Source organism: Balearica regulorum, chromosome 15, assembly GCF_011004875.1.
Source record: "Balearica regulorum gibbericeps isolate bBalReg1 chromosome 15, bBalReg1.pri, whole genome shotgun sequence".
Lineage (NCBI taxonomy): Eukaryota > Metazoa > Chordata > Aves > Gruiformes > Gruidae > Balearica > Balearica regulorum.
Window position 1 is genome coordinate 6,440,975 of NC_046198.1, and position 26,217 is coordinate 6,467,191.

At 38.4% G+C, this 26,217-nt stretch overlaps 1 protein-coding gene across 3 annotated transcripts in view; it reads right to left on the reverse strand.

The window, feature by feature from the left end:
* Positions 1–4,521: 4,521 nt before the first annotated feature.
* The window catches only part of GRIN2A (glutamate ionotropic receptor NMDA type subunit 2A), a 189,699-nt gene continuing 168,003 nt past the window's right edge, over positions 4,522–26,217 (reverse strand). The window contains exons 13-15 of one of the 3 annotated variants that reach the window (XM_075767714.1): positions 18,498–18,736; positions 15,298–16,898; positions 4,522–11,697 (exon numbers count right to left, since the gene is read on the reverse strand). In XM_075767714.1, the coding sequence (XP_075623829.1) occupies positions 11,682–11,697; positions 15,298–16,898; positions 18,498–18,736 (1,856 nt within the window). In that variant the 3' untranslated portion in view covers positions 4,522–11,681. Of the gene's footprint in view, positions 16,899–18,497; positions 18,737–26,217 lie in introns of all 3 variants that reach the window. The other 2 variants (XM_075767713.1, XM_075767712.1) reach the window with 2 other exon arrangements.

The window sequence follows — 26,217 nt, forward strand, 5'->3', positions numbered from 1 at the left end:
CTTGTGATTATTTTTTTTAGCCTGTAGTGTGAAAGAATTGAAGACGTGTGCCATTTTCTCAAGGCATCAATATTTAATATCTTTCTTGATAACCTAAACTGTGAGTTCCCCATTCTCTGACTTCAAAGCATTTAGTGATCCAACCCAGTACATCACATTACATAATCAAGCTTTTTTTTATGCTGAACATTAACTCAGAAAGTCCTCACCACATGGAATGCAATACCACAACACATAGGCACTCAGGCCATAGACGTATCTAAATCTATCCGGCATCCCTTAAAACATGCAACACCTAGTCCTAGCCCTGGTCTGTAGATTACCTGCCATTTCTTTGCTATTTCAAGCTAGATTGATTTGAAAGAGATCTAAAATGACCTATCAGACTCAAATATTAAGGAAAAAATTGTTAGTGTTTAGAAATGCCAGAAAATAAATATACACAAGGAGAAATAATTTAAGCTATCCAAATGTTTTGAGTGCAAAAATAACATCTGAAAAAAAGAAGGTTATGGATGTCATTATGCTCTGAATACTGAAATCATCTTCTCATTGCAGAGCGGCAGTGCAGAAATAAATGAAATGTTAGTTTTTATAGAGACAGAAATAGAAAAGAACATGGAGATTACAATGCTTTTAGCTAACACACAGAAAGGTGCTGACCATGCAGGTCTGGTTCAATGTGCAGCTCACACTTCCATGATGTTCTAGCAGGGACAGAAATGGAGAAAACTGTTATGAGTAGATGGAGGGAATGGGAAATAAGAAGGAAGGTGATAATATCAGAACTGTTTAGTTCAGAGAAGAGATATGTGAAAGCAAACAGAAGTACAAATATAGTTAAGGTGACATTGGGTGCTCCCATTTGCTAAGATAATAGTGCATCCATGGAAAGGAACAGCAGTGGATTGAAAGCTGAGCAAACCAGGACCTGATTATCATTCCAGCATTTCTGTTTAGGGTAAAAATCTAAATGGAGTAACAATTTGAGATTTGATTTGTCATTAAATATAAATTATTTTCTTGGTTGGTTAAGACTTGCTGCGAGCTGTTCTTGCAGGTGAGAGGCATGTTCAAAGAGATTTGTGCCATTTTTTGCAGTATGCTTAGAGTTGCCTAGTCCTCTTTGAAAGTTTCCCCACAGCAAAAACCCTCAGCATCATCCCCACCCCTATTTTTAAACATAAGCTCCTCATATACATTTACGTATAACATAAAAAGGGTAACAGGAATTAACACGCACTGCAGTTTTCGAAGCCCATATTAGGAAACACTCACTGTGGCCAAATCAATGCAACAGCAGTTTTGTTCTCAGAGGAAAATCAAAGTTATTCTAGTCATCCTCGTTCCTACTACTTTTATCCTCTCCACAGTACACAAATGGTTCTTCTTTTATAACTGCAGCAAAGGAACTCGGAGGCATTTCAGCTACCAGGAGAATTATACAATTTGCCATATTTTCGTGATATTGCGATACCACTGCAGAAGCTTTTTCTTCATTTGGCAAACCTCTCAACTGATAAAACTATACCGTCTCAGAAATTGGGAGTAAAACCTGTCCAAGGTCTCTGTTTTCCCTTGAGCACAGAGAAATGTCTGTTATGGTTCCTGCTTGGTTTGCTTTTCCCTGTGCAGGATGGAGGGAAAGAGCTGCTCATAACCAAGCCTCTGAAGTGCCAAACATCACCAGTCCCCAAAGTAATTAGTGGAACTACACACTTCTATAATAAGAGGGTCTTACACTTTCAAATCTGGTTAATATTGTATTTTTTCTCAGATTTTTTGCTCTTTGTGTCTTTCATAGCTGTTTACATACAGTGCAAAATGTTACCAGCCTGAATGCTGCATACGTGGTCTTCAAAAAGGTTTGATGACCTCACTAGACGTGTCACAACTAACTAGCAGGCTAAGGTCCATTCTAAAAAGAGAGAAAGAAAGCACGAGACCTTGTGCTTCTACAGCACAAAGGGGTTTTTAAGGATTATCGCTGTTAAATTATACCTGGAGCTGCATGCAGACCACTGGAAAATGTCTCTGACCTTGCAGTAACCTTGTGTAAACAATGTTCATCTTCTATATTACTGTCCTGTTGCCTACTGCAATGCTAAGACACTTCAGTGCATTAAAATCGCTATTGCCATAGTTAAGGAATGATCATCGCTTACATTATAGATTATTTTTAATAATTAAGATTTGAGCATACTATTTGAAAGGAATGCATTCAACCTCTAATTATCATTCTATGTCAGCTAACTAGTGGCAAATAAATAAATATATATTCAGTAAAGTACCCCTGATGCAAAGCTTTTTGGGGAACTTTTCTAGAAAAAAAACATGGAAGTCAATGCAGAGCCCTTCAGTGTGTGGAACTTCTTCTGCGGAAAGAAGGACCCAGTTACTAGCTGTGCTGTACATGGGGAGATGCCTGCTGAAGTAGACTGCCAAAACAAAAAACAGCAGTGGCAGAGGATGACACGATAGAGCTGATACAATTTGTGGAAGCCATGGTTTCATTTTTTACTGCATCAAATCTGCAAGGAGGAGCTAATGCTGTTTGTAAACTGTTGGGAGAAGCAGAGACAAGTGGCTGGTGTGATCAATGCGAAAAAATCACCACCACACATAGGGTGAATGGTGTTTCTGTATATAGAGACAAGCAGACTTCAGCAGTTGGCCTTAAAGCAGGTGTTTCTGAGTCCAAATTACAGAAAGACACTTGTGTTCATACCAGGTGAATTGCTCAGTTTGCTATGAACACTGCTGGCAGTGCTATGCACAACATGTCAGACTTAAAAAGCTTCCATTTCCCAGTCACCACTTCAATTTTTCATTTTTTTTTTTTTAGTAAGCAAAGTCTTAGAAGACTGATAGTTGCCATAGACACATCAGCAAAGACTCAAAAGAACGATCTGGGAGAATATGTCTATCTTTGAACCAGATCCCAAAGGGAATCAAAGCTGAAGCTGAGGTGACTCATAGATGCACAGAGAGAAATCAGCTACGCTGACAGGTAGAGCTGGGAGGAGCAGCCTGGATACAAACACCAGCCCAGCTCTTCAGCTGGGAACACAGGAGTCAAAACTGTGATTCCGGATGGAGTCACACGGGCAGTGTCCTGCATCACCCAGTCCCTATAGAGACTCCTGTTTCTTTTATGTTACTGAAGGACTTGAGTTGAGCCTCTGGTGGACATCACTGCAGGTGGACCAAAGCCATTCCGGTTGCCACGCGTTATTGTGCGGAAAAGACTAGCCTGTCCATTGGATAGTGATAAAGATTCAAGATCAGATAAAGATTCAATAACTTGTGCACACGTCATTTTATTTCATGAAATGGGGATGTTTAGCTAAAAAGAGAGCGGAGTCCCTTTAAAACAGCTTTCTAGCAGAGAACAATAAGCCAAGCAGTCTTTACTCATTAAAAAACTCATTAAGGACAGAATTCCAGTTTTATATCTCTCATATTATCTGTGCAGTCATGTTTATCTTGGGAACAAATAGATGGGACTGTTCTGCTGTGAGACATCTGTGAGCAACCTTTCACCTCCTGTCTGTTATTTTTATATTCAACACGAAGCACGTTTATCAAAATGATGCTGCGGATTTATATAATAACTTTCATCCCACTGCCTTGAACAACATTATTCTAATTGCCAAGGGTTTGCTTATGCCCATTTTGTAGAATAAAGAAAAATTTCATTAGCGTTGATGAGACATCCTGGAAAATGAGGTCCTACAGAACCACTCAGGTGCATTGTGTGAACCTTACTCCTTTAGCTCCCGTGGCCAGGCAGATGGTCAAATCTTTAAAAAGATTTTAACTGCTCCACTAAAACCTTTATTTTGATCTAAGTTTTGATCAAAACTAGAACATTAAACAAGCTTGCTGATATCAACGTCATAGAAGATGTCAGACATCACTCCCTGGTTTGCAGTCCCCCATCCTCACCTGATCAACCTCTGAGAGCGCTGCTCATGCCCAGCTCTTCTCAGGGTGTTCTTGGCAGGACACCTCCTCCTCCTCGGGCTGGACACTGCCTCCACAATCGCCCAAAGAGCTCCTGCATCTCAGCAGCCAAGATCATCTCTTCATGCACCATGTTTTGTGCATCTGATGGATTTCAGACTACAGGACAATGGTGCCGCAGGTGAACGGGCCATCCTTAACTCAGCTCCTACTGCTCCCTCTGCTGAGGGAGCACCGTTCAAAGTAGACTTCTCACACCGAATGATTTTTTCCTTAGTTAATTGCCTCCATCCTTTTCATGAATTAAATTAAACTGGGAACATCAAGCATATACTGTCAGCTTTAGCTTCAGGCATCTTCACCTTTAGATAATTTCTAACAGCAAAGGATGGCTCAAAACATGTGGTGGTTAACACCTTTCAAATCAAATCAACTACTAACAAAAAAAAAAAGATAAGCCTTATTCATAGATGACACTTCATCTTGTACCATTTAACAAGGAACACAGACAAGAATGATGCCATTGTTCATTTTCATATCAATTGGCAGAAATTATCTTTATTAGAAAAATGAATTTTTCATATATTTACAATTTTTACATCATGTTATACTTGGCACGTGTGTTTTTCCCAAATAGTTATATACATTTCGGTACACACAGACATTCGAGTCCCCCATTCCCTTAATGTTTTTCTACATGTTTAACAAAAATTAAGAACACAATACAATTTATAAGACAACCATAATAATTATATATTTCTCTATTGTAAAAAGTTTGAAGCAAACATATTTTTTTTTTCAAGATATGTTTCAAAATATTTATACAGTATTAGCACTCAGTCATGCACTGGGTTAAAGTGTGGTTGGGGTGAACTGCTGTGAGACGGTATGCATACCGCGGGAGAGGAGCGTGGGACTCCCAGCTCCTTACAGCTGCAGTGGGTGCTGTTGGGTAGGTCCAACTACCACCAGGATTTCAAAGGCAGGGACAGACGGGTGCAGGGGTAGCTGGGTGTATGCGTATCTCTGTAACGTGACAGTTAAAAATGTGTGTGTACAGACACTTGTGTGTTACAATTCATTTCAGTTTGCTAAACCTATCTAATAAAACAGGCAGTAATTGGAATGTCAAAACTAGTTTTTAATTATTCTCTTTTTCCCCAAACCCTTTCTTTTGAAGAATCTATTAGACTATGAATTTTATAATGAAATTCTGGATTCTCTTAAAATTGATTATTTTATGCTTAATTCCATTTCACCAATATTCTTTTATTTCTACTCTAACATCCTGATTTATTTCCGCAGGGGTTAAGAGGTCTTCAAACCTCTACTATTCTTTGCTAGCAATTGGAAATTTATGACTTACTTACCCTTTGGTTTGAAATATTGCACTCTTGAGAGTGTTACAGTAAATTGCGCTAGTAAATAACAGAAGTGATAGGCTTTTAATTTACTGTGTATGGAATCAAATGGTTCCAAGATTTCCGGTAAGATGTTATTTATGGAATGCAAATTTCTTCTACTGCGATGTAGATTAGTGCTCTGTGTAACCTGCACAAATTAGTACACTTGGAGGTTTTTTTCCTCTGTCAGAACAAGAATACTTTTCCAAGTGTACTAATAACTAATTTTCTTTCTGAGCAAAATCCCAAGTCAAAATTGTGAATTCTTATTTTCTCAAGATCAAAATGAAACTAAGCCAAAGTTTTAGGATGACGACTGACGATCCAATACTAATTTTCGGTTATGTCTCATTTTTCAGAGTTCAACTGCAAATAATTTCTAATCAAACTCAAAATAGCAACACATTACTTGAAACTGTTAGTAAATGGTTGTAGAATCTTTTTCACAATGCTGAATTTTTATTTTGCCCTTCAATCTCCCCAAAAACTTTATACATATACATATATATAAAGCTTATATATAGCTTATATATATACATGTATGTATACAAAGACTAATCAGGACAACACATTAAATTTACATTATTCAAGTAAACAGATAATTTTATTTTTAAAGTGTAAATTGAGATTTTAAAATATTTCTGGTGGGTTTTGTTTAGCAGCACAAAAATATTAGTGTTTCATCTAAGTCAGCAAAAATCTTTAAACAGGATGAAAGGAAGCATGAAATGCCATTCAGGTTTAGTGTAAATTTGAATCCGATTAATTAAAATTAACATTATTAACTCACAGGTGAAGTGCTTCTGAGAGAACCTGAAATGTATGGATGCAAATTTTGCATAAAAATAGCATACTTAGTTAAGAATCAGGTAGGAGTTTGCCTAACACATTAATGAATTCTGTTTGTACCTCCTGGTTCCAACAGGGAAGACACAAGACACACTGTGCATGTGGGTGTGAGGTGTGAAGACAGAGAGATCAAGCTGTTCTTCATCAGTGCAAAATGGACATTCTGAAATGAGTAAGACTATTTCAAAATATTATAGCTGATATAAAGTATAAACTGTAAACAGCTCCTATTAAAAATTGCACTAGTTTCCTTCCCAGCTGCATGCAGTTTTGCATGATGCAACTTCCATACCTCTGCAACATGAGGTTTCGGTTTGTTTTTTTTCATTCTGAGCATGAACTGCACTAAGGATCTGCTCTCCCCTCACTCGCTCACACATCCCTATTCAAGTCAAAAGGTGTTTTGCCTCAGTTTGGAATCCAGACTGAGGCCAGGTAGAAAGGAGTTAACTAAGAATTTTCTTCTTGCAGATGAAGGACTTGGAACCAAGTTCTTCTCCAAGAGACACTTGCAATGAACTGTACACAAAATTTGACCCTACAGAATTTTCTGTTTCTGGGTTAAGGTGGAAAAATTAACTATCCAATTCTCCATTTGAAAAAAAAAAAATCAGGAATTACTTTGAACAAATGATTCCAAGACATTTTTTGTCATAAGTTTTGGTTAGAGGACTGTAAATTTAGAAAAGAAGCCAAATACCACAATCATCTCTTGGTCAGAACCTCCACACAATCAGTAACAGCAAGCTCAAAAGCCTGTGTGTTGAGAAAAGCAGTTCTGACTTAAACACCACTGCAAAATACTGCCTGTGTGTGCAAAACAGATTTTGAAGACTGCCCAGCCTGCATGGAAGAATACATGGGCGGCCACTGGTACACACACCAGCTGAGCTTTCCTGGGAATTTTTGGTTTTTTAGGAAGCCTTCCTCAGCTACCTTAAATAATGTGTTTAATGACCAGGTGTGGATGTTGTGAGCCAACACAGAATTTTAAAGTCAGTCACCAGTCCAATAGATCCTCTCTGGCCATGAATTTTCAAAACATTACGAGAAGACATCCTTGTCCTATGGCTTTGTTATTTATAGTGAGTATTTTCAGCTCTTTTGGACAGGAACTCTCCTCTGACCTGTTTTCCCATGTCCTAGCACAATGCAATCCTGATGCCAGCAAGTCCTTTAGCTTGTTCTGTAATAGGCATCAAACACTGCAATAAACCTGGTAGAGGCTTTGTGGATCTCGGAGGTTTGAGAAGGAGAGAAGAGAATCACTTAAAGCACTGCTGAAATGTGTCCCACAGCTCTGGGAGATTACTCACACATGACTAGGTTGGAAAGTGTATGCACGCACATGTGTGTATACTGTATATATATTTAGGTTAACAAGTTTAAACTATTAATAAACAGCTTCTTATGGTATTTGGTAAATAAAATATTAGGCTTGTATCATTCAAAATAGTGCAACCTACATAGCAATATACAGGAAAATTACACACATTGTTCCTATTACCATTAATATGCTTGTGCATATCAAGATGACAGGATACCCTTTTCCATAGGATTAACCTTTTGCATATTTAATTGTATTCTTTGGCCCATTTTCCTGTGAAACCTCGTATGACAACATAAAGACTTTGGCTTTAAAAAAAAACAAAAGAAATTTCCCATTTTTTCAGTGACTTTCAGAAACTTAAGTAGAATTCAAATCATTTTAGTTAAAAAATTATCTTTTCCTCCAGAAACCACACACCCCGCAGCCTGCACAGACCACCCGCTAGTGTGGATAACTGTGAACTTCCAATTTAATATTTTTTTTCACTTTTGAAGATCATTTACATTTCAAATGTTGAACAAAACATCCTCCAAAATTTTTCTCATCTCCTCTAATCCTGTCCCAACAGTAAGCAAGAAAAGTCTCCTTCCCCAGTAGCATGAGAAGGCACAGCAGCCTCGTGAGGACCTTTGACTGCATCACCATGAGACCACACACAGGGTTTGCAATGTGAAACAGAAGCCAAAATATATTTCTAAAAGGTTTTTGCCGTTAAACACCATTATTAAATGGGCTCAATAAAAAATATCAGACTAAAGAATCCTGTAGTAATGATGTAACACAAATCTCTTCAAAACCGCTATTTTTATGTACTGCAATGCACAAAACATATTAAAAAATGTATTGTCATAATGCATTTGCTGAGAAAAACATATAATTTCTTCTAATAATACTAGAAGTGCAAAACAAGACATTCTCTATTAAAATTTCATGTCACTGTAAATATTACCATTTGCCCACGTTAAAGCTTAGTACCATTTATGAGAAGCAAGAAAACCTTCATCATTTCCCAAGCAATGTATCATCTCACTTGGAACTTTACAGTGCACTGAATAAGTATCACAATATTTATTGGCATTTATTTTCACAGTTTTATAACGTGCACATAGAAATATAATTTTTGAAATATATTAGTGAAAACAAATACTAATACAAAAGGGAAAGGACGAAACATCTAGGAGTATAACTGCTTATCACCACTACTTTTTAAGAGTTGGAGAGTCAAAACCATCTCTCTTAAATATGTAATACTATATTTAGTGTGGTTATCTACTAATAAAGGTATTGCATGACAACGTTACAGCATGGTTATATTCTCTACTAATTTAGCATTGTTTTCAATACAGGTAAAGAATTAAGCAAAAGGAGTAAAAAGTGTTATTTAGTGCAAAACAACAAAAACCTGGTAAATAGTGAGGTAACCTAATTTTACTTATATTATTTCTGGTTCTTAAATTATAGATATGACAAAATCATCACAAAATCAGCAGTGGATTCTTACAGCTGTTTAGACTGGCATTCATTTTAAGAACAATTTCAACCACAGCAGATATATTCTGCAGTATGTAACAAAAAAAGCTCGTGAACCTGCGAGAAGAACTAAGTGCATTTTCACTGCATTGCAGGGCGATGCACACTTGTAATCCTGACTTCCAAAGTTGCAGGACATTGGAAGAGCACATATTTTTAGAGAGTATACTGTGTACACAGGTCGAGAGCAGCAGGGCAAAAAAAAAAAAAAAGCTTGACTGAGGTGAAATGAGGAGCTTATTTACACAGAGCACAGGAACCCTCCCCTGCGGAGCACAGAGAAGCAAGGCAGGATTTCTGCTCCCGTTTAACAGGGCAACAGACACCAGAGAACATGAACAACCACCTCTCCATCCCACAAACATCGCTGCTACACTGTAATGAAGGTGAACATGGGATTAATTCCACAATGAAAGCTGAGCATCAACAAGAATTTTACACTATGTACAACATGTGGACATCGGACAGAAAAGTCTGCGTGATCAGAGCAATGTAAGAGACGTGATGGTCTCGAGGACACTCCCATTTAACTTAACCTCAGCTTCACAGGTGACTCCAGCCAGAGCAGGTTGAGCCTTTCCTCTATCACGCCATATACCTGTCTGTCTTTGCATTTATGTCCATAAATAAATACACACCTGTGGTTAAACTGTGCTCCCTCCTCGTGATAGTAAATACTAACATTTTGCTAATACATTTAAATAAGACAGTGCAGGTTAATTTGGGTAGGGAAATGGTTCATATCATAAAAGTCACACTTTAAAAGGCCTTTACGCTCTTTCAGAGTTCCTCCAGTGCTGTTATACTTTGAAGGCTCACCTCTCAATAGGAGGGAAGTTTAGATTAAAAAAATAACTTTGTTAAAATAAACAATTTAAGTGTATCACTGGAAAAATGTTTTTATTTTGCAAACCAGATTACCCTATACAGGACAGATACCTACTTTAGAAGGACTTTTGAGCTCAGGTAGGACTAGAGCTGGAAAAGGGAGAGCAAGGGAATGTACGACACTCCATCTTGAAAGAAGCGCATGATGTGATGATTAACACTTAACACAATCTAGCCAAGCCACAGGATGGTTACTGTTCTACATTAACTAATGGAGGATTTTGCCATAAAAGATTTGTTTTCACTAGGTTTTATATATCACACATCTTAAATGCAATGTAAAACAACAAAAAGATTCACCTCTTGAATTCTTCCTAAATCCAAGCTGACTCTTAGATTTGTACCTCAATTCCTGTTCTATGCTGATGAACCCAGCAAGGGAAGGAATAGTACCAAAATCTTCCCCATCACTAAGATACATATACTATACTGCAGAAATATGAAAACAGCAAGTTATTCTACAAGGAACAGATCCTGACACTTTTATTTCATACTGGAGAATCACATGGTATAAAGAAAATGCTGATACCAACTAGGCTGGGAGTACTGCAAATCTCACAGACAACAGGTGCGACCTTAGTATCTACTTGCATAAGCACAAGAACCTAGATGCACCTGCAAGGCTTAACTTGGTACTCACTTGCAGATTTAACTAGCAGCTTTTTGAGGCTAGGGATAAGTAGACTATTACTCTTCTAAGCCTAACGGAGATGTCTAAGTTAGGAGCCTGTATTTTCTAAAAGGTCGAGAGAGAGGTAAAATCTTTCAGGACATATCACACACACAACTGCGTCCAAGTCATCAGTGCTCTGAGCTGCCACTCGGAGGGAGGGAGCCTTCTCTCTCTCCCCCACCACTGGCAAAAGAAAGAGCTGAGCCTTCCAGCACAGAAACCCAACGCTACACAGCTCCAGTTTTTGCTACGTTTAAAACTATGTAAAAACATTTATTTTCACCAGAAATAAAAACAACACTCCTGATTTCCCTCGTGAGCCTTGTTTCACCTCCTAGTTGTTCCTGAAAGATCATAGAGAAAGAGACACGTATTTATGAGATGCTGCCAAAACACGGTGAGCTGGCGGTGATTTGGTTTCTGTTTTTCCGCAGCACTCTTTTTCCTAACCGAGCTTCTTAGATAGCAGAATAATGAATTCTGAGCAAAAGCTGCAAAAACATGAAATGAAATTTTCCAGAAATACAAACCCTCTTAATTTTCCTTAATTTTATCCTATATATTAAAATATCTTATTTCCATGCGTTTAAATTAGTGGGTGGCTACACTGCTCTAAGAAACACAAGAGAACACAAAATCCATTTGAAAGGAAAAAGGAAAATTTACTGTGGTGAAAAGGGAAAGACAAAAACATGAAGAAATTCTACAATGTCTTTAAAAGAGGAAAAAAAGCAAGAGGCAGGTATGTCTATGTAGCTGTTTTTACCTCCATGTACCTGCTACATTCCTCAGCAATTCAATATCCTGCCTCCATAAAAGTTGTCGTCCAGGAGCAGTGTAACACTACAGGACATGCTACCAAGAATAGCTCATATCATTTACAGCCTGATTCAGTTCCAGCTGGAGTCACGGGATATCTTGGTGATAGGAATGACCAACAAACTGCTAGAGCTGTAATCAGGAAAATGTAACAAGTCACCAGCACCATCCAGAAAGGTACAGAAAGGATGGCCACTTATGCAGGAAGATTCTTTTGTCCTCTTCAAGAATAGCAGCAGCTAGAGTGAGAGAGAGGGAAATACAGAAAGTCTTGATCTCGGTTGAATTGAAAGTCAGTGCAAATATATCAACAAAGCTCAGGCAACACTCAGAATTCCACGCGCTCTACGACTGAGCCTCACAAGCTGTGGCTTGTGGCTCTACTGTTGAAGATTTTTCTTCAACTATCAGCTGCTTCTTCTTTACATATATACATCCACAACCACAGCAGCTACTTGCCTACAACCCTACACTTTAGCCTTTTCTTGCCCCTTTATTCACTCATATTATATGCCAAGATCAAAACAACAAATGCATGCAGCTTCTTATTCCCTCTGTTTTCAGTATCTGCTCATCTGTGTTTTTTTCTCCTTTAAAGCAGCATCTTTTATTTCCATGTGAACAACTGCTGTGCAACATTATGAAGTCTTCCCTCTGTCTCTTTAATTTGTTTTGGTTTAGGGCAGGTGGTTGTATTGCATATTTGCAGCTAATAATAATAAATCTCTACAGTCACCAGAAATCTGCTCAAATCAGAAAAAAGCAAACACTGCAATATATTTCTTTATAGCTAATTTGCTTGTACACTTCATAGAGAGATAAATCCACCTGGGTTTAGGATGTTTACATTTGGATCTCAACGGTTTACTTGGAAAATGTTGTAAAAGGGAATTTTTCTTTCCCACAGCTTCACATACAGTACTTGTCTATATATCGAATTATGTGTGTCTAGTTAGATAGAGATGATGATGCAAAAGACTTGGACCAATCAGCAAATATTTTGAGAGCTTTAAGATGATGTGAAAGACAAGACCCACCACTGAGTTCGATGATTCACTTGGTAAAATTTTCAGCAACTTGCATGGCAGTTTTTGGTATGATATCAGCAAATACCATATCTGCCGAAACACACCAGATATAGTTAAAAATGCTTAAGATTTTACTTAATATACTATGATTTGGACTGGAAATTAAAATTTGCCTGAAATATTTTTAGTAAGCTGGTTACAACAATATTTATGCCGTTAGTGCATTTGTCTTCCTGTAGACCTAAGACAAATAGTATACCTATGCCTTTGGTTTTGGTTCATGAAAAGCAGTGCTCATCCCACAAACACCCCAGCCCTGATTAGCTCATACGACTATTCCTAAGAAATGTGCATCTTTCTAAGGGCAGGTAAGGATCTTCTGTTTATAAAACTACATCCAGTGAGGAACCAGAAAGCATACCATGTGAATCAGGGCCAATAATAGTGACCAAATGTTGACTAAAGAATACTGAAAACGTATTTGCTCTGGACAGCATACAGAGACCCATAGATGTGCTTTCTGAACATACTTATAATAAAGTATACTGAGATTACTGGAAGCTGGAAAGGGACTCAGAAGCCCAAATCTCATTACATTTCATTCCTTCAAAAATATCATCCTTCATCAGCATGGCGAACAAACAAATATATTTGTAAATACCGAGAACTCATTCTGGACTGTTTGGTAGTTAAAGTCAGCTTAAATCTGTTTAATTAAAAAAACTGTAAACAAAATTCAAGAAGCTATATTTTGTTTGTCCCTATACATCATTTATATTATCTCCCATTTGTAACTCTGCTCTGCAGTATGCTATTCCAAATTAAACAACTTGCATACTGTACCTCTGGCACGCAGATACTACAGTTACAGCTGACAGGCACGATTTTATTGAAAAGAGTCTCAGTTTTGAGAAAAGTTGGGCTAATATTCACATTTTCCAATTCACAGTGATAATGGTTTCCCTGTTCACTGTTCTTCAATGAAACGTAGGGAATGATGCTTGAATAATCTAAACTACCTCTACACAAAAAACCCTAAAGCAATTCTCAGAGTAGCAGGAGAATGGGAGAGAACCATCTGTTGACTGTTTTCAGTATTTAAATATATTAGCAATTATATATACTTCTTTAGTTTAAATTAAATTTACAACTGTACACTCTACTCATGAAAGACTTCCTGTCTTCCCTTCCACACTCCCTTATGGTTAAAATCTAGTGGGGTTTTTTCCTGGTGGGGGTGAGGAAGGGTGTGTAGCAGGTATTTTATTTGTGAAATAATCTGATTGATCTTTACTAGAAATAAAAGTCATATAACAATGCATCCCTGTTATATGAATATCTTTGTATACCAGTAAGTGATAATAAAGATACTTAGTTATATGTGCATGTATTGAATTTATATAACAGACTTGATCGAGGAGGTTAAAGAAATGGTCTGATGCTCAACAAATATGCACAATATTCAGGAAGGAAAAAGTCCCTCAAAAGGTGTTAATCCTTCATTGTGCATGCAAATAAATGGTATTGCGCTCCTCACCGATTACACTGAACATATGGCTGTCGGTGTTTGATACTGTATTAACAGCTTTAATACTATTAACATACAATTAATTAGATGTCACTAATGCACTATGAACAAAGAACTACAGTGGGTTGGGATTTGGTTTGGGAAGTGAAGGAATAAAAGAAATACTATACAGCCCTGAGTAATCACCAGTAAGGGGCAAATGCAAACTTTCGTACACATTAGGCCTCAAGGTTACTAATAAAATCCACAGCTCCATAGTAATGCCATATAGTGATATCTAAAAATATATACTCTGGATCAGGCAGCTGTGAAATTTCTGACAAGATGACTGCAGACTTTTCAATGAACTTAGTTTGTAACGGTAAAAGCATATGAAATATAAGAAAAGCATTTGTACGTCAACAGTAACCAATATCCATGGGGCTGTTGGTACACAGCAGTTCACATGTTTGGGCCTACAGCCTTCCCGTTTATTTATATTCGTCAGTCTAGAACGAACATACTAATTTTGTGCTAACACACTGTATTTATTAAGGTCCCAGGGTTTGGGTTTTTATATTATTATTTGGCTTTGAAAATGATTATGAAGCTAAAATATATTTTTGAAAGTCTAGCTTTCTGTTCTCTTTGAGTCTTGCTTTTGAAACTGTGCAAATGCATTCCTAATTCTTTTTGTCCATGTCATACTACATGCATACCATATTGCTTATCCAGTACTAGAAAATCATTAAACATTTCTAAGGACAAAAGTACATTGAATGATACTTAGCAACATAAATTAGAAAAACCAAAATAGTAAAATAATTCGATACAAAACAGCATAGTTGCCAACATATATTGGGGCTATTTCAGTACAGCTTGCCATTTATATATAAAGTATACATAAATGGCTATTTTTTATCCTTTTCAACAAGACATATTTTAAAAGGATAGTTGAGAGTATACTAGTTTACCTATTCATGTACAAAAGTACACTGGGAAAGGGAGAGGTTTACATATCATTTACCTTAGCAGGATACTGTTAAAGGATAAATTCTCCCTCTAAGATGGTGGCAACTATTTTTTCCCTATAGATAAAGTGTTCATGGAAAATTTAAACATCTGATTCAATGCTAGGCATTTTCTTATACACACGTCTATTGCTACAGGAATTTAAAACCCTTGGAGTTGAGTACAAGCTATTCCTATTTGCAACGTAAGGCAAAACATGCTCTGAAATGTACATGTCATTATGGATCCGACCATCCCTGGAACAGTATGATGTTGTAGACTTTATGGATGACCTTAAATAATTATCATTTCTTCCTCTTGTTGGTAGTGAATGTTTATAAAGATCAGCTGGACTTCGCCTAAGAGATAAGTGCTGGTCATCACGGTACGAGTGCAGAAAGGGATTATCATCTGAGTGAACAGGATACAGGGACTTGCTCCGCTTACTGTCCTCTAGAGCATGAGTTAAAAGTGAGGCCTTGTTGCTCAACAGTTTGCTTGAGGGAACACTAAACATGCTTGCATATGGACTACTTTGTAGAAATTTCTCTCTTTCTTTCAAGCTTATACTGCGAGAAGGTCTTCCAATATCAATTTCCCTGGACTTATCAGCGATATTATCAAAAGAATGTTGCCTGCTAATCCTCAACTTATTTTTTTTATGATATTGCAGAGCATTGTTTTGTGACCAACTATGCTCATATATTTCTTCAGGAAGTGATAAGTTCGTTGTATCCTGCAGCATCTGATCTTCTTCAATATCATAGAGGTTCCCCATCCGCAAGCATGCGTCGCATTTATAGGGAGATCTGCTCGAATAGTGTCCCGCATAAGTGGGCAAATTGGAAAGACAGCTCCTGCAGTGGGTGGAATTCTGTCTGTATCTATCGTTCATGTCAACCAGGGAAGCATTTTTATCTTTTAGAGTGTAGTGCTTTGCATAAAGTTTATACTGGTCATTATTTGGAAGACTGTCTTCATTATGCAAGGGAGTCCTGTTAGCATGTTCTGCTTTCCTGTAGTTGTCATTGTGATCTTGATAAACATCAGGAAACTCTATAGTTTCTGGAAGGACGATGTTTTCAATGTACTGAGGTGTGTCCAAGCGGAATCCTGGCTCCTTGTCAGCATCAATTGTGTAGATTTTATCCCGTGGAGAGCTCTGTTTGGTTTTCAGATATGTCAGTTCCACTTCACTACAGTCTTTTGGGTATTTTGATGCTACTGTCCTTTTTTTAAAATTGTCCTTGGTTTTGTGGTGCTTGTTGTTGTTTTCAGGTTCCATATGGCAAGTAGCTCGGCTTGACGTCTCTGATACATCTGAATGGACAATCTCTTCAGGAAGGTACCTTTGGCTTTTCACTGAAAGCTGCCTGTTTTCATCTGACCCATTTTCTCTCTGGGAACCTTGGCTTTGACGTACAGATTCTTGACGTAAAGACTCAACAGATTTCCTCCAAAGCTGTCTGGGTCTGGAGTTCACTTTTGCTTCTGCTGTTACAGCAACCTCTACTGTATTTGGATTGGACTCATTCAGTGTGAGAGGATGCTGACCTTGGAAAACATAGTTGTTAAGATTGTCCTTATGTCTGTTGCCAGGAAGTGTCTGCAGTTCACTCATGTTGTCACCAAAAAAGTTGTCTTTTGTCTGAAAGGATCTGTTATCGGAAAATATCAAGTTTCCCTTATCCATGACCATGTCCATAATCAAGGAACCCCTCTGAATAAAATCAGCTGTTCTTTTGGGGGAGTTAATTCTTGAAGGATTGATATTGGTCATATTTTTCGCTGTTCGCAGTAGTTTTAACATGTTCGTTTGGGAATTGGTCAAAGTAAAGTCAGGAGACTTCTTTTTTTCTTCAATGTGTACTCCATGAATGCAGCTGTAAATACCCTGTAATATGAGTAATACAAAACAAATTAAATCATTAGGTGTAAATTCTTCCATTCTATTTTTAATTAGCAATAAAGAAAAATTAAACATTGCTTATCTAATGACTGGAAAGATTAAAAGTACATATCTCTCCTTTTAGCATTTCCTTACATCGATATGGAAGAACAATTTCTGCAATATCTGTTGGAACTGTAAAGGAGAAAAATTGCCAGTATTTTACAAACCACTGGTCTGTGTTGGCCTCCCCCGCTTATTCCAGAAAACATGATTAGAAAGGGCCCCAAAAGGTTCCCTAGTCTCATCACAACATGTAACTAACCTTCAGTAATGGCAACTCTATTATTTTAAAGCAGCGATTAAGTTACCCCTGTAAACAAGCCTGCAGTCAGGCTATTTTCTTGGAAGTTAAGGTACTCTTCACTTTCACTGAAATAAAAAGGCTTGTAGTCATCATATTTTAGCTTTTCTGTTTCTTATCCTAGTACATACAAAAAAAAAAAATCCCAGCTCTTTCTGAAGCCTGAATTTGAGTTCATTTTGAGCAAAGGGCTGAAGCCCATCTTTTAACTCCAACCTCTTTGGTCACTCCTGTGAGCTCAACTGACATTTCCAACCCTGTGAACTTGTAATTCTCAGAAATTTGCCTTTGAAATAAGTACTCTTTTTTTCCCCTGCATTAGTTGCGAGAATTTCACATGTAAAAGGCCAAAAGTATAAAGTTCAAATGTAAAATGCTGAGGTTAAAGTGTATATGCTTTTCTAGACAGTCCCCAACAGGGTAGGTTAGAGTACTTTTAATGCAGTTCCAATACAGTCCAGTTTACTCAACAGGGTAATTTCAGCACATTTTAAAGCGATTAGGCATTTTAGTATTATTTTCAATTCTCCTCAGCTATATAACAAATCTAGCAAAATCAATTACCTAATGAAAGTACTATGTGTTAAAAAAAAAAAAGAAAAAAACCAACTAATTTGTGAAAAATATAACAAGCACATACTTCCCTCATTTTATGAAAACTATCAGTTATTTGGATATATAAATCCACTTTGGCTTTGGTACAGTTATCATTAAAGCCTATCTTAGCATTTAACCAAACATAAATGACACTAGTGTTTGACCTTTTCTCATACGGTTTATTCAAGTTTGCTATCAAGAAAAGCTTATAAAAATATTCCAGTATATTTTTATCACTTAAAATCCACTTGTTTAAGAAATACACAAAACTAAGACCTAATGTCTGCCATCAATTTAGTATTTATTTGGTATGGATTTTTTTGTGGAAATTACTCCATTTCCTGCATCTGAGCAGCTCTACCATTTCTTCATCAAAATTTCCCCTGAATATATATTTGGTTTTAGCACTTGATTACTGATTATCTTGGCATATGATAATTCATACCCTAGAATAATCCTATGGAGAAAAGACTTCCCATGGAGTGCAAGTACATCCTAAGGCATTGACTACTGTACAGCATCACACTGATGTTCTAGCATGTTTTTCAAATGTCCAAGTCGGAATAAAAGGAAAGATAACACTTTAGGGAGGTAGTATTTCTTCTGTCTGTTACCTGAAGGAGGAAAATGAAAGTAATACTAACCCTGCTGATTGAGAACAACAATCCCGGCCTATCTGAGCAGACTCCAGTGAAGCAGAATCTAAGTTTCCAGTAAAATAAGTGCTCCCAGACAAAGGTTATTAAACTGAGTGCCATGGCTGCTGCAAGCATGTAAAACACTCCTGCCATGTTGTCAATGTCCAGCTGGCTGCTCATGACTTCATTCTTCTCATTGTGGCAAATACCAGTCAGCCACAGGGTTTCTAACTCTTCCATTTCCCCTAGGGAGAGCAAGGAGTCAAATCAGTTAGAATGCAAAAATGACTGCTCACAGTATTCGGAAGTCTTTGCAAGTTTAAAAATACAGCACCATTTAATGCTTCATTTGTGGAGCACTTTAGTCGTATCTACTAAGGATTTGCAAATATAGCAGATTTCAACTCACAGCACCCTAGTTTCAGATGTTCTCAGATTTCATAAATTACGTGGGAAGTTGGCTGCTCTAGAAAGCAGGATCTGTGATTTGTGTAAAACTTTTTCTGCTTGCTATAACCAATATCATTTGCTACAGAGATCAGAACTGGAGGGTTCCTGTCCTAGGGGAGTCCCCTGCCCCATCCACAGGAGCTGCATTTGGTGCACACTCAGACCCAGGAGGCTCCTCCTGCCCCAGCCCAAGAGGTGCCACTGGTGCTGCTCCCATCTGCAGGTCCAGCCGGCAGAAAGTCCACGTGTGTACTCCAGAGGTGCCGATGCACATGCAGACCCTCACAGACAGTGAGTGCCATTAGCAGCACCCACATGGCACTCACAAACATAAATAAAGATGGCCTGATCCTCCTCTTCCCGCCCAGCTGATGAGGACTGAAGCTTGCTAGTGAAACACGCACATGCCGTCACTCGTGTGATTCACAAACACACCAGTATTTACAGACTCCTCAAACACTGGCACGGGCTAAGTTTGTACAATATCTGTGCCCAGACCCTATATGCCCCTTATCCAGCCACTGGCTTGGACCTCAGGTCTGTCCAGTAGTCCCCTAACAGATGACATCTGCCTCCACACTCAAAAACACTGAACAGAAAAGGAAGATCACATCAAAACCAGCCAGGAACTGAGTTTAGTAAAGGGATGGGACAGGCTGCAGTGATCAGACACAGGGCTCGCTCAGACAAGCGTCCTGACACACAACCAGACCCTTTTATCCCCCCTCTTCTCCATTTTCCTTCAGTTGTTCCTCCCTGATCCACTCTGACCTCTCCCTTTGGCCTTTCCCTTAAACATCATGAAATAAATTTCACGTGTTCTCACAATCCCTTTAACACACGCCATAATAAGAAGTTTGCCCTTTCCTGTGAGGCCCATGACAACCTTATTTCCCCTTTTCGTGTAAGTTGCAACGTTCTGGCTGAACCTCTCCTGACATGTCTGCTCTCTGCTATCATCTCTGGTATCTCTTGTTCCCGAGGGTTTGGGTATCTGGGAACTTGATTTATTAGTGTTCTTGTCTCTTCCTTTATTTTTCATGTCGAACAGCCACTAATCAGATAGCCTTACAATCCAGGTATCTACATATCCTTTGCATCCATATATCCCTTCCCTACTTTTACTCCAGCTGCCCAGCCCAAGAAGATGTTTTTGAGCGTTAAAAGACAGACCACGCAAACAATAAAGATTAAATGCCAAGTTTAAAAATTTAGCACAAACAGCAGCAACCAGGTCCAGCAGCTGGCTGCCCCTCGATGCTGCACCAGGCCATCACTGCAGTAGTCATTAGTCACATTTCCTCTCAGAGCTGCCAGCATTTCAGTAACAGCTGAACTGATTTGGAGATGCAGTTTTAAACCACTTTCTCATCTACAAGCACTTCAGAAAGAAAAGACATTATTTATCAAAACTTTCTGTTTCTCTTCCCTGTAACACTTTTATTTATGGCAAAGCAATAACAGTCACTAACACTGGATGTAAAATCACCCAAAGCATTATGTCTGAAGGTTACAGTAATGTTATACTGGAAATGGAAACCTTGACTAGCTTTATCCATACAGTACATGCAGCAAGTGAGGAAAAATAGTTGTATATGATACAATATTAACATAGTCCATTTTGTGTTGTACACCACCTGCTTTTCTATAGAAAATAACCATCACTTAATGCCTGGGTACTTGCAGGAGTACAGTATGCTCCTTTTCCCATTTAAGCTTCTTTTTTGTTCTCCCCAATTTTTATTGTAACTAGCAGTATTTTTCAAATACAGTTCTTCTCCTGGCTTTCTGTCTCTTTTCATTATCTGTTTTCCCCCAGAGACCTGGGTGATGCAGTAACTGCAAACTCTTTCCATGTCACGTACTCGCAGCCTTCTCTCTCGTGATGCCCTGGACACGTCGCTCTTCTCCCTCCTGGCCCACTGGACCACCCAGCCTTTCTACTTAATTCACTTCTGGCCTTTTGCTGCTGCCACTGCCTGCCTCCTGAGCAGCACCAGAAAAATAAATGGCATTATTACATGCCTGAAACAGAGCATTCTTGGTTAGGCCACATCCTTACTGCCATTAAAATACACCTCATTCACTTAGAGCTAAGGAAGCAGATCCACTCCCTCCCTCTGTCGCATATTCTTAGCCTTAGAACCTGTATTTTATCGATGAGATTTGCCCTCAGTTGAAGGACACTGCCACTTAGTAGTTGCTACTGCCAACATGGACAGAGGTGCGCAAGAAACTGCAATTGTTCCTGCCAAGATTGGTTTTTATATTGCATGACATGATTAATTTTCAAACATTTAGTGTTCTTACTGAATCATTACATGTGCGTACATGTCTTTTTATTCTCTTGGGGATATAGTCAGCTGAGTAATTCTTTTTTTTTTTTTTTAAATTACATAAACTTCACAGTTTCTAGAAAAGACAGTAGGCAATACAGAGGGCCAGAAAGTACAGTATCAGCTGGCTTGGTGTGTTTCCCAATTTCATAGAATCATAGAATCATTTTGGTTGGAAAAGACCTTTAAGATCATCAAGTCCAACCATTAACCTAGCACTGCCAAGTCCACCACTAAACCATGTCCCTAAGCACCACATCCACACGTCTTTTAAATACCTCCAGGCATGATCACTCCACCACTTCTCTGAGCAGCCTGTTCCAGTGCTTGACAACCCTTTTGGTGAAGAAATTTTTCCTAATATCCAATCTAAACCTCCCCTGATGCAACTTGAGGCCATTTCCTCTTGTTCTATCAGTTGTTACTGCGGAGAACAGACCAACACCCACCTGGGTACAACCTCCTTTCAGGTAGTTGCAGAGAGCAAGGTCTCCGCTGAGCCTCCTTTTCTCCAGACTGAGGATATGGCTTCAGTTTGGGGAAAGAATTCTGATGCTACAGATCCCTAATCCTTACCCAGTGATTTGAGAACACATTTTCAGTATTATAATCCATACATCATTGGAGTCAAGATCAGAAAAAAATGGCTAGAAGCTATATTGACATTTCAGCTACCTTCAAGCTAGACTAGAAGATCAATGACCTGCTGTGCAAGAGCATTTTGCAGGATAGTGTGCCAGGGCACTAGGAAAGCTGCAGCCCACAGATAATTTGGATGTATGAGTTGGAAGTGGAACACAAGACTGCAATGGAGAAATTACTTCTCATAGAATGTGAAGGAAAAATTGAAGTAGAGAGGACAAGTATCGAGGCACTTTAGCAAAGGCATTTCACAAATTTGTAAAAGAGATTATTCGGTTCCTAGTTAATTCTGAGTTTAGTGTTGTGCTTGAAGCATGAATTGAACCTCTACATCTGAAAAGGCAATGTATCTTCTCCCAAATTACAGTGCTCAATCTTCAAAATACCTAAGAGCATCCCCAAAGAAGAAAGTCAATCCTAATGAATCTTTAAAAGTCTTCTAATCCAGGACATAGAGACAATAAATTATTAATTGTAACAGTATAGATATTGCACACTGTTGCTACATAGATAATTGGGGTTCATTATTGCATTTCCATATCTTAGAACATTTGAATTTCTTTTGTTCTGCTAAACCTCAGTGGACTGTTCCCCTTGTCTCTCTTTCAAGTCCTCCCCAAAGTCTATGAATAAAACTCACAGAGGTTATGTAAAAGAAAAGAACCCAAGCCCAAAGAGAGAGCAATATTGCTGGTTTGTGCATTAGTAGCCGAAGCTCTGACAATCAGCCCTCATTACTTCCCACAGGAAAATTCACATTTCCCAAGATTGTCAAACATCAATTTGATTTGACTGCTGTGCCCTTTTACAATTCATAACAAAATTCATGAAGGAATTTAAACCTCTTTTTTATTACTGTTTCCTCTGTGTTTCTTTCCCTTTGGCATGTACATCTAAAGTAACTATTGATAATCCACTAACCTTTCCAAAAACGTCACTACAGAAACCAACCAAGCTTGTTTTGAGCCGAGATAAATGACAGTGCCCTGGCAAGCTATGAAGAACAAAGCATCCCAGAGTCTCGCAGATGCTGCTGTTGCAATATCCTTTCCATTATATCTGACAATGACAGAAATCACTGTTAATTAATACCCAAAAGAAATCCACAAATTTATATATTGCATAGCACTGTGAATCATTGGATTGTCATAGTTATGAAATTATATTATCTGGGAATGGACAGATTAGGCTGGTAATTCTGGTCTATATATATAAATCAGTTAACATTTACAGTCTATATTCATATGCATATGTGTGTATACACACAGAAACACAGGCACAGACAAAATAGTTACTAATTTACCTGTAATAACACTTCAACATAGCTGACTCTATAAAACTGGCAAACATGCCAAATCTATTTATTGCTCTTCCTGCCCATTACATTTTACCCAAGATATTTATGGAAGGCATAAGATTTTTATTACAAAATCCTCAGGTAGGAGGAATTTTTTAACTGGGGTGTCGATTCATTCCTTACAAAAATCAGCCAACTCCAAACTTGGCCTGGAGTTGGAATTTAAAACATTGAACTTTTGGAGGAATGTTGCTGGTTTTCAAATCCTTTTGGGTGGTCTAACTTGTGAGCTCAATGTGTAGGGTGATGACACCTATAGCAACATACCAGTCTTGGCAGTTGAAAGGCCAGTAATTTGTGATTACCAGGCACTGGAGAGTTCAGTCATCTCCACGTGTGCGTAATTCTAATTAGCAAGTAAGAGCTCAAAATCTTCCATAAGACAGACCTTGGAAATCTAAGTCAGCAACCTCCATATATATAAATGCCAGGTCTCAATGAACCAAGTGTTAACGGAGTTCAAGTCTGCATCTAATGGGGGGGGGGGGGTGTGTGTGTGTGTGTCTCAAGTTACTTATAAATATTAATCAGGCTTATTTTAAGGCTTTTTGTTTTCACTTCAAGCACTTACTAAAAGGAATGTAATGCCACAATTATTTTCTATATCCGTCCGCGTGCGGACTAGATTAACAATTAAATGAATAGTTGCAGATTTCAGCAACAAACTACATCATGACACTAGCACAAGATTAGAAAATGAAGAATTCCAATACATTTGGCCAAAAAATAGTGATTATTTTCTGCTTAATATGTTCACAGTATATTTAACCTGCAAAATTCACAAATAACTACATGGTGCCTACATTAAGATATTTTTAATTTCTATAGCACCATACATAAAAAGTCTACGTCATTTATAGTGTAACAAACAGTATAAGCAGGTATTTTAAAGACGAATATTTCTAGCAGTATTTAGCACTATTCACTCAAAACACAGTATGGTCTTCTCTAATAAATAGCAAAATATTACTCTCTCAGTGGTAATTCAAGACTCTTTACAATGGGTTTAGGTTACTGTGCAAGCAGTACTCAGATCCCTTTGCATTTCTCTTGGGTTTGTTCCTGTGGCTACGGCGCGCTCTGCTCTGACTGCTGTTTGCACAGAAACCTGCCAGCTGGCCATTCTGGCTCTCACCATCCCAGAAGGGCCTTTTCTTCCTACATTTTAGGGCAACACCTCTAGCATACTTGACACTTTATCACTCTGGGAAGGAGTGATAAACTGTCCAGTGTGCCCTCTGAAAATTTTTTTCACAATAAAACCATCATTATCCAGACACAGAAAAGATACAGATCAAAGGGTAGAATTACACACTTTTCCTCATCATAGCCCTTAGCGATTTTTGCAGGCTGTGGTGTCACCTATCCCTGTCACCATCCTCGCAGAGCTGAAAAACATGATGCCCTTTTGCAGTCTCTCTGTCTCTTGGAGATGTGTCAGCTCTCAGGGGTTCTTTTAGAGATGTTACTGGTATCCCCATATTCCCTTCATTTCCCAGGCCTAGCATCCTGTAAGGGTCTGCTGGCATCCTCCCTCCGTTCTCAGCTTTGAACATCAAACCATGTTCCTGAAAGAGAGTGCCTTCCCAAATGATGGGACAGCCATGAGAGACTGACAGTTAAAGCTGTCTGACTTATGGGTCCTTTCACTGGTGTTATTTTGTTTTCTGAGTGTTTTCTTCCTCTACATCTACACAGGCACCCAGGAAGATGCATGCAGACTGAAAATTACATGTTACTTTTAAAAAAGAGAAATGCCAAACCCATATAATCCATAATTCTCCACATGTACTTACAGAAAAGCAGTTTGGGGTAAGTTTTTGGGGTTTGTTTGTTTGTTTGTTTTGAGAGGGAATAACCATTTTTCAGTACTTGTCTGATGCCTTCCTCATGATTAATAAAAAAAATAAAATCTTTCATTATCACCCAGGTAAGATCCTAGTTACAAACTTGCCAGAAATAAACAAGCACAAAGTTTTATAATTGCATCCAAAAAGAGAACCAGACTAGGATAACATTCTTTGCTGCTTATATAAAAAGTAAATAATAAAATCAACTTTCTGCTCCATTCCAGGACAGAAAGCAAGACCTCTGAAACCTGAGTGGCACCTGAGCATCTTCTCCCCCTCTCCCTGAGGATACAAACGTGGGGGAAAAGCGACAGAGATGGACGAACTAACCCTGTATCCTCCTGATGGCAAAACCAAGAGCAATGATACAGTAATACTGACCATCAGTAAGTAACAGGCATCAGAAGTGCAGCATCCTGGTACTGCCTCCACCCCCCCTTCTCCAAGTCCACAGCCATGGGGATTTTATCCATCTCCTGCCCACAGCTGCTGAGAAGCACCAGAGGGCACAGTCCCAGCCAGTACAGCTGTGGGTCGAAATTCATCCTGGTAGAAAAACACGCCCAAAAATCAAAGAAAGCCCATGATTTACCTCCTTTGATCTTCACTCTTGGGAAGTCAGCCAAGCCTGGGCTGGGTTTCAGTGTGATTTGGGAACACAGCCAGATTAAGCACAGACTCACAACGGTCTGAAATAGCAGTGAGAAGTCCGGGACACCGTTTGCTTTTAAAAGGTGTGCTGCGTTCAGCCAGCCCCCGGGGAAACAACATCAGCAGAAGTTTGGATGGTGTTTGATGGAGGGAAATTGAAGAAATAATAATGGACAGAGATATGACTTTGGAATTAGCTCTACACACGAGAAATGCTTGTCAAGAAGACATTAAATAAAAATTATGGGGGGGAAGAAAAAGCAGCAACATATAAGCAGTGATTACAGTCAAAGCATTGACTAAGTGGAAAAGGAAATAGAAATGGTCCTTGTGAAGAATTTACTATTTACTTCTGTTTCACTTATCTATATTCTCTGCAAGAACAGTTATCCTATCAGATGAGTAATTACATTAATTTTACAAGATCTGTAATTGGAAAA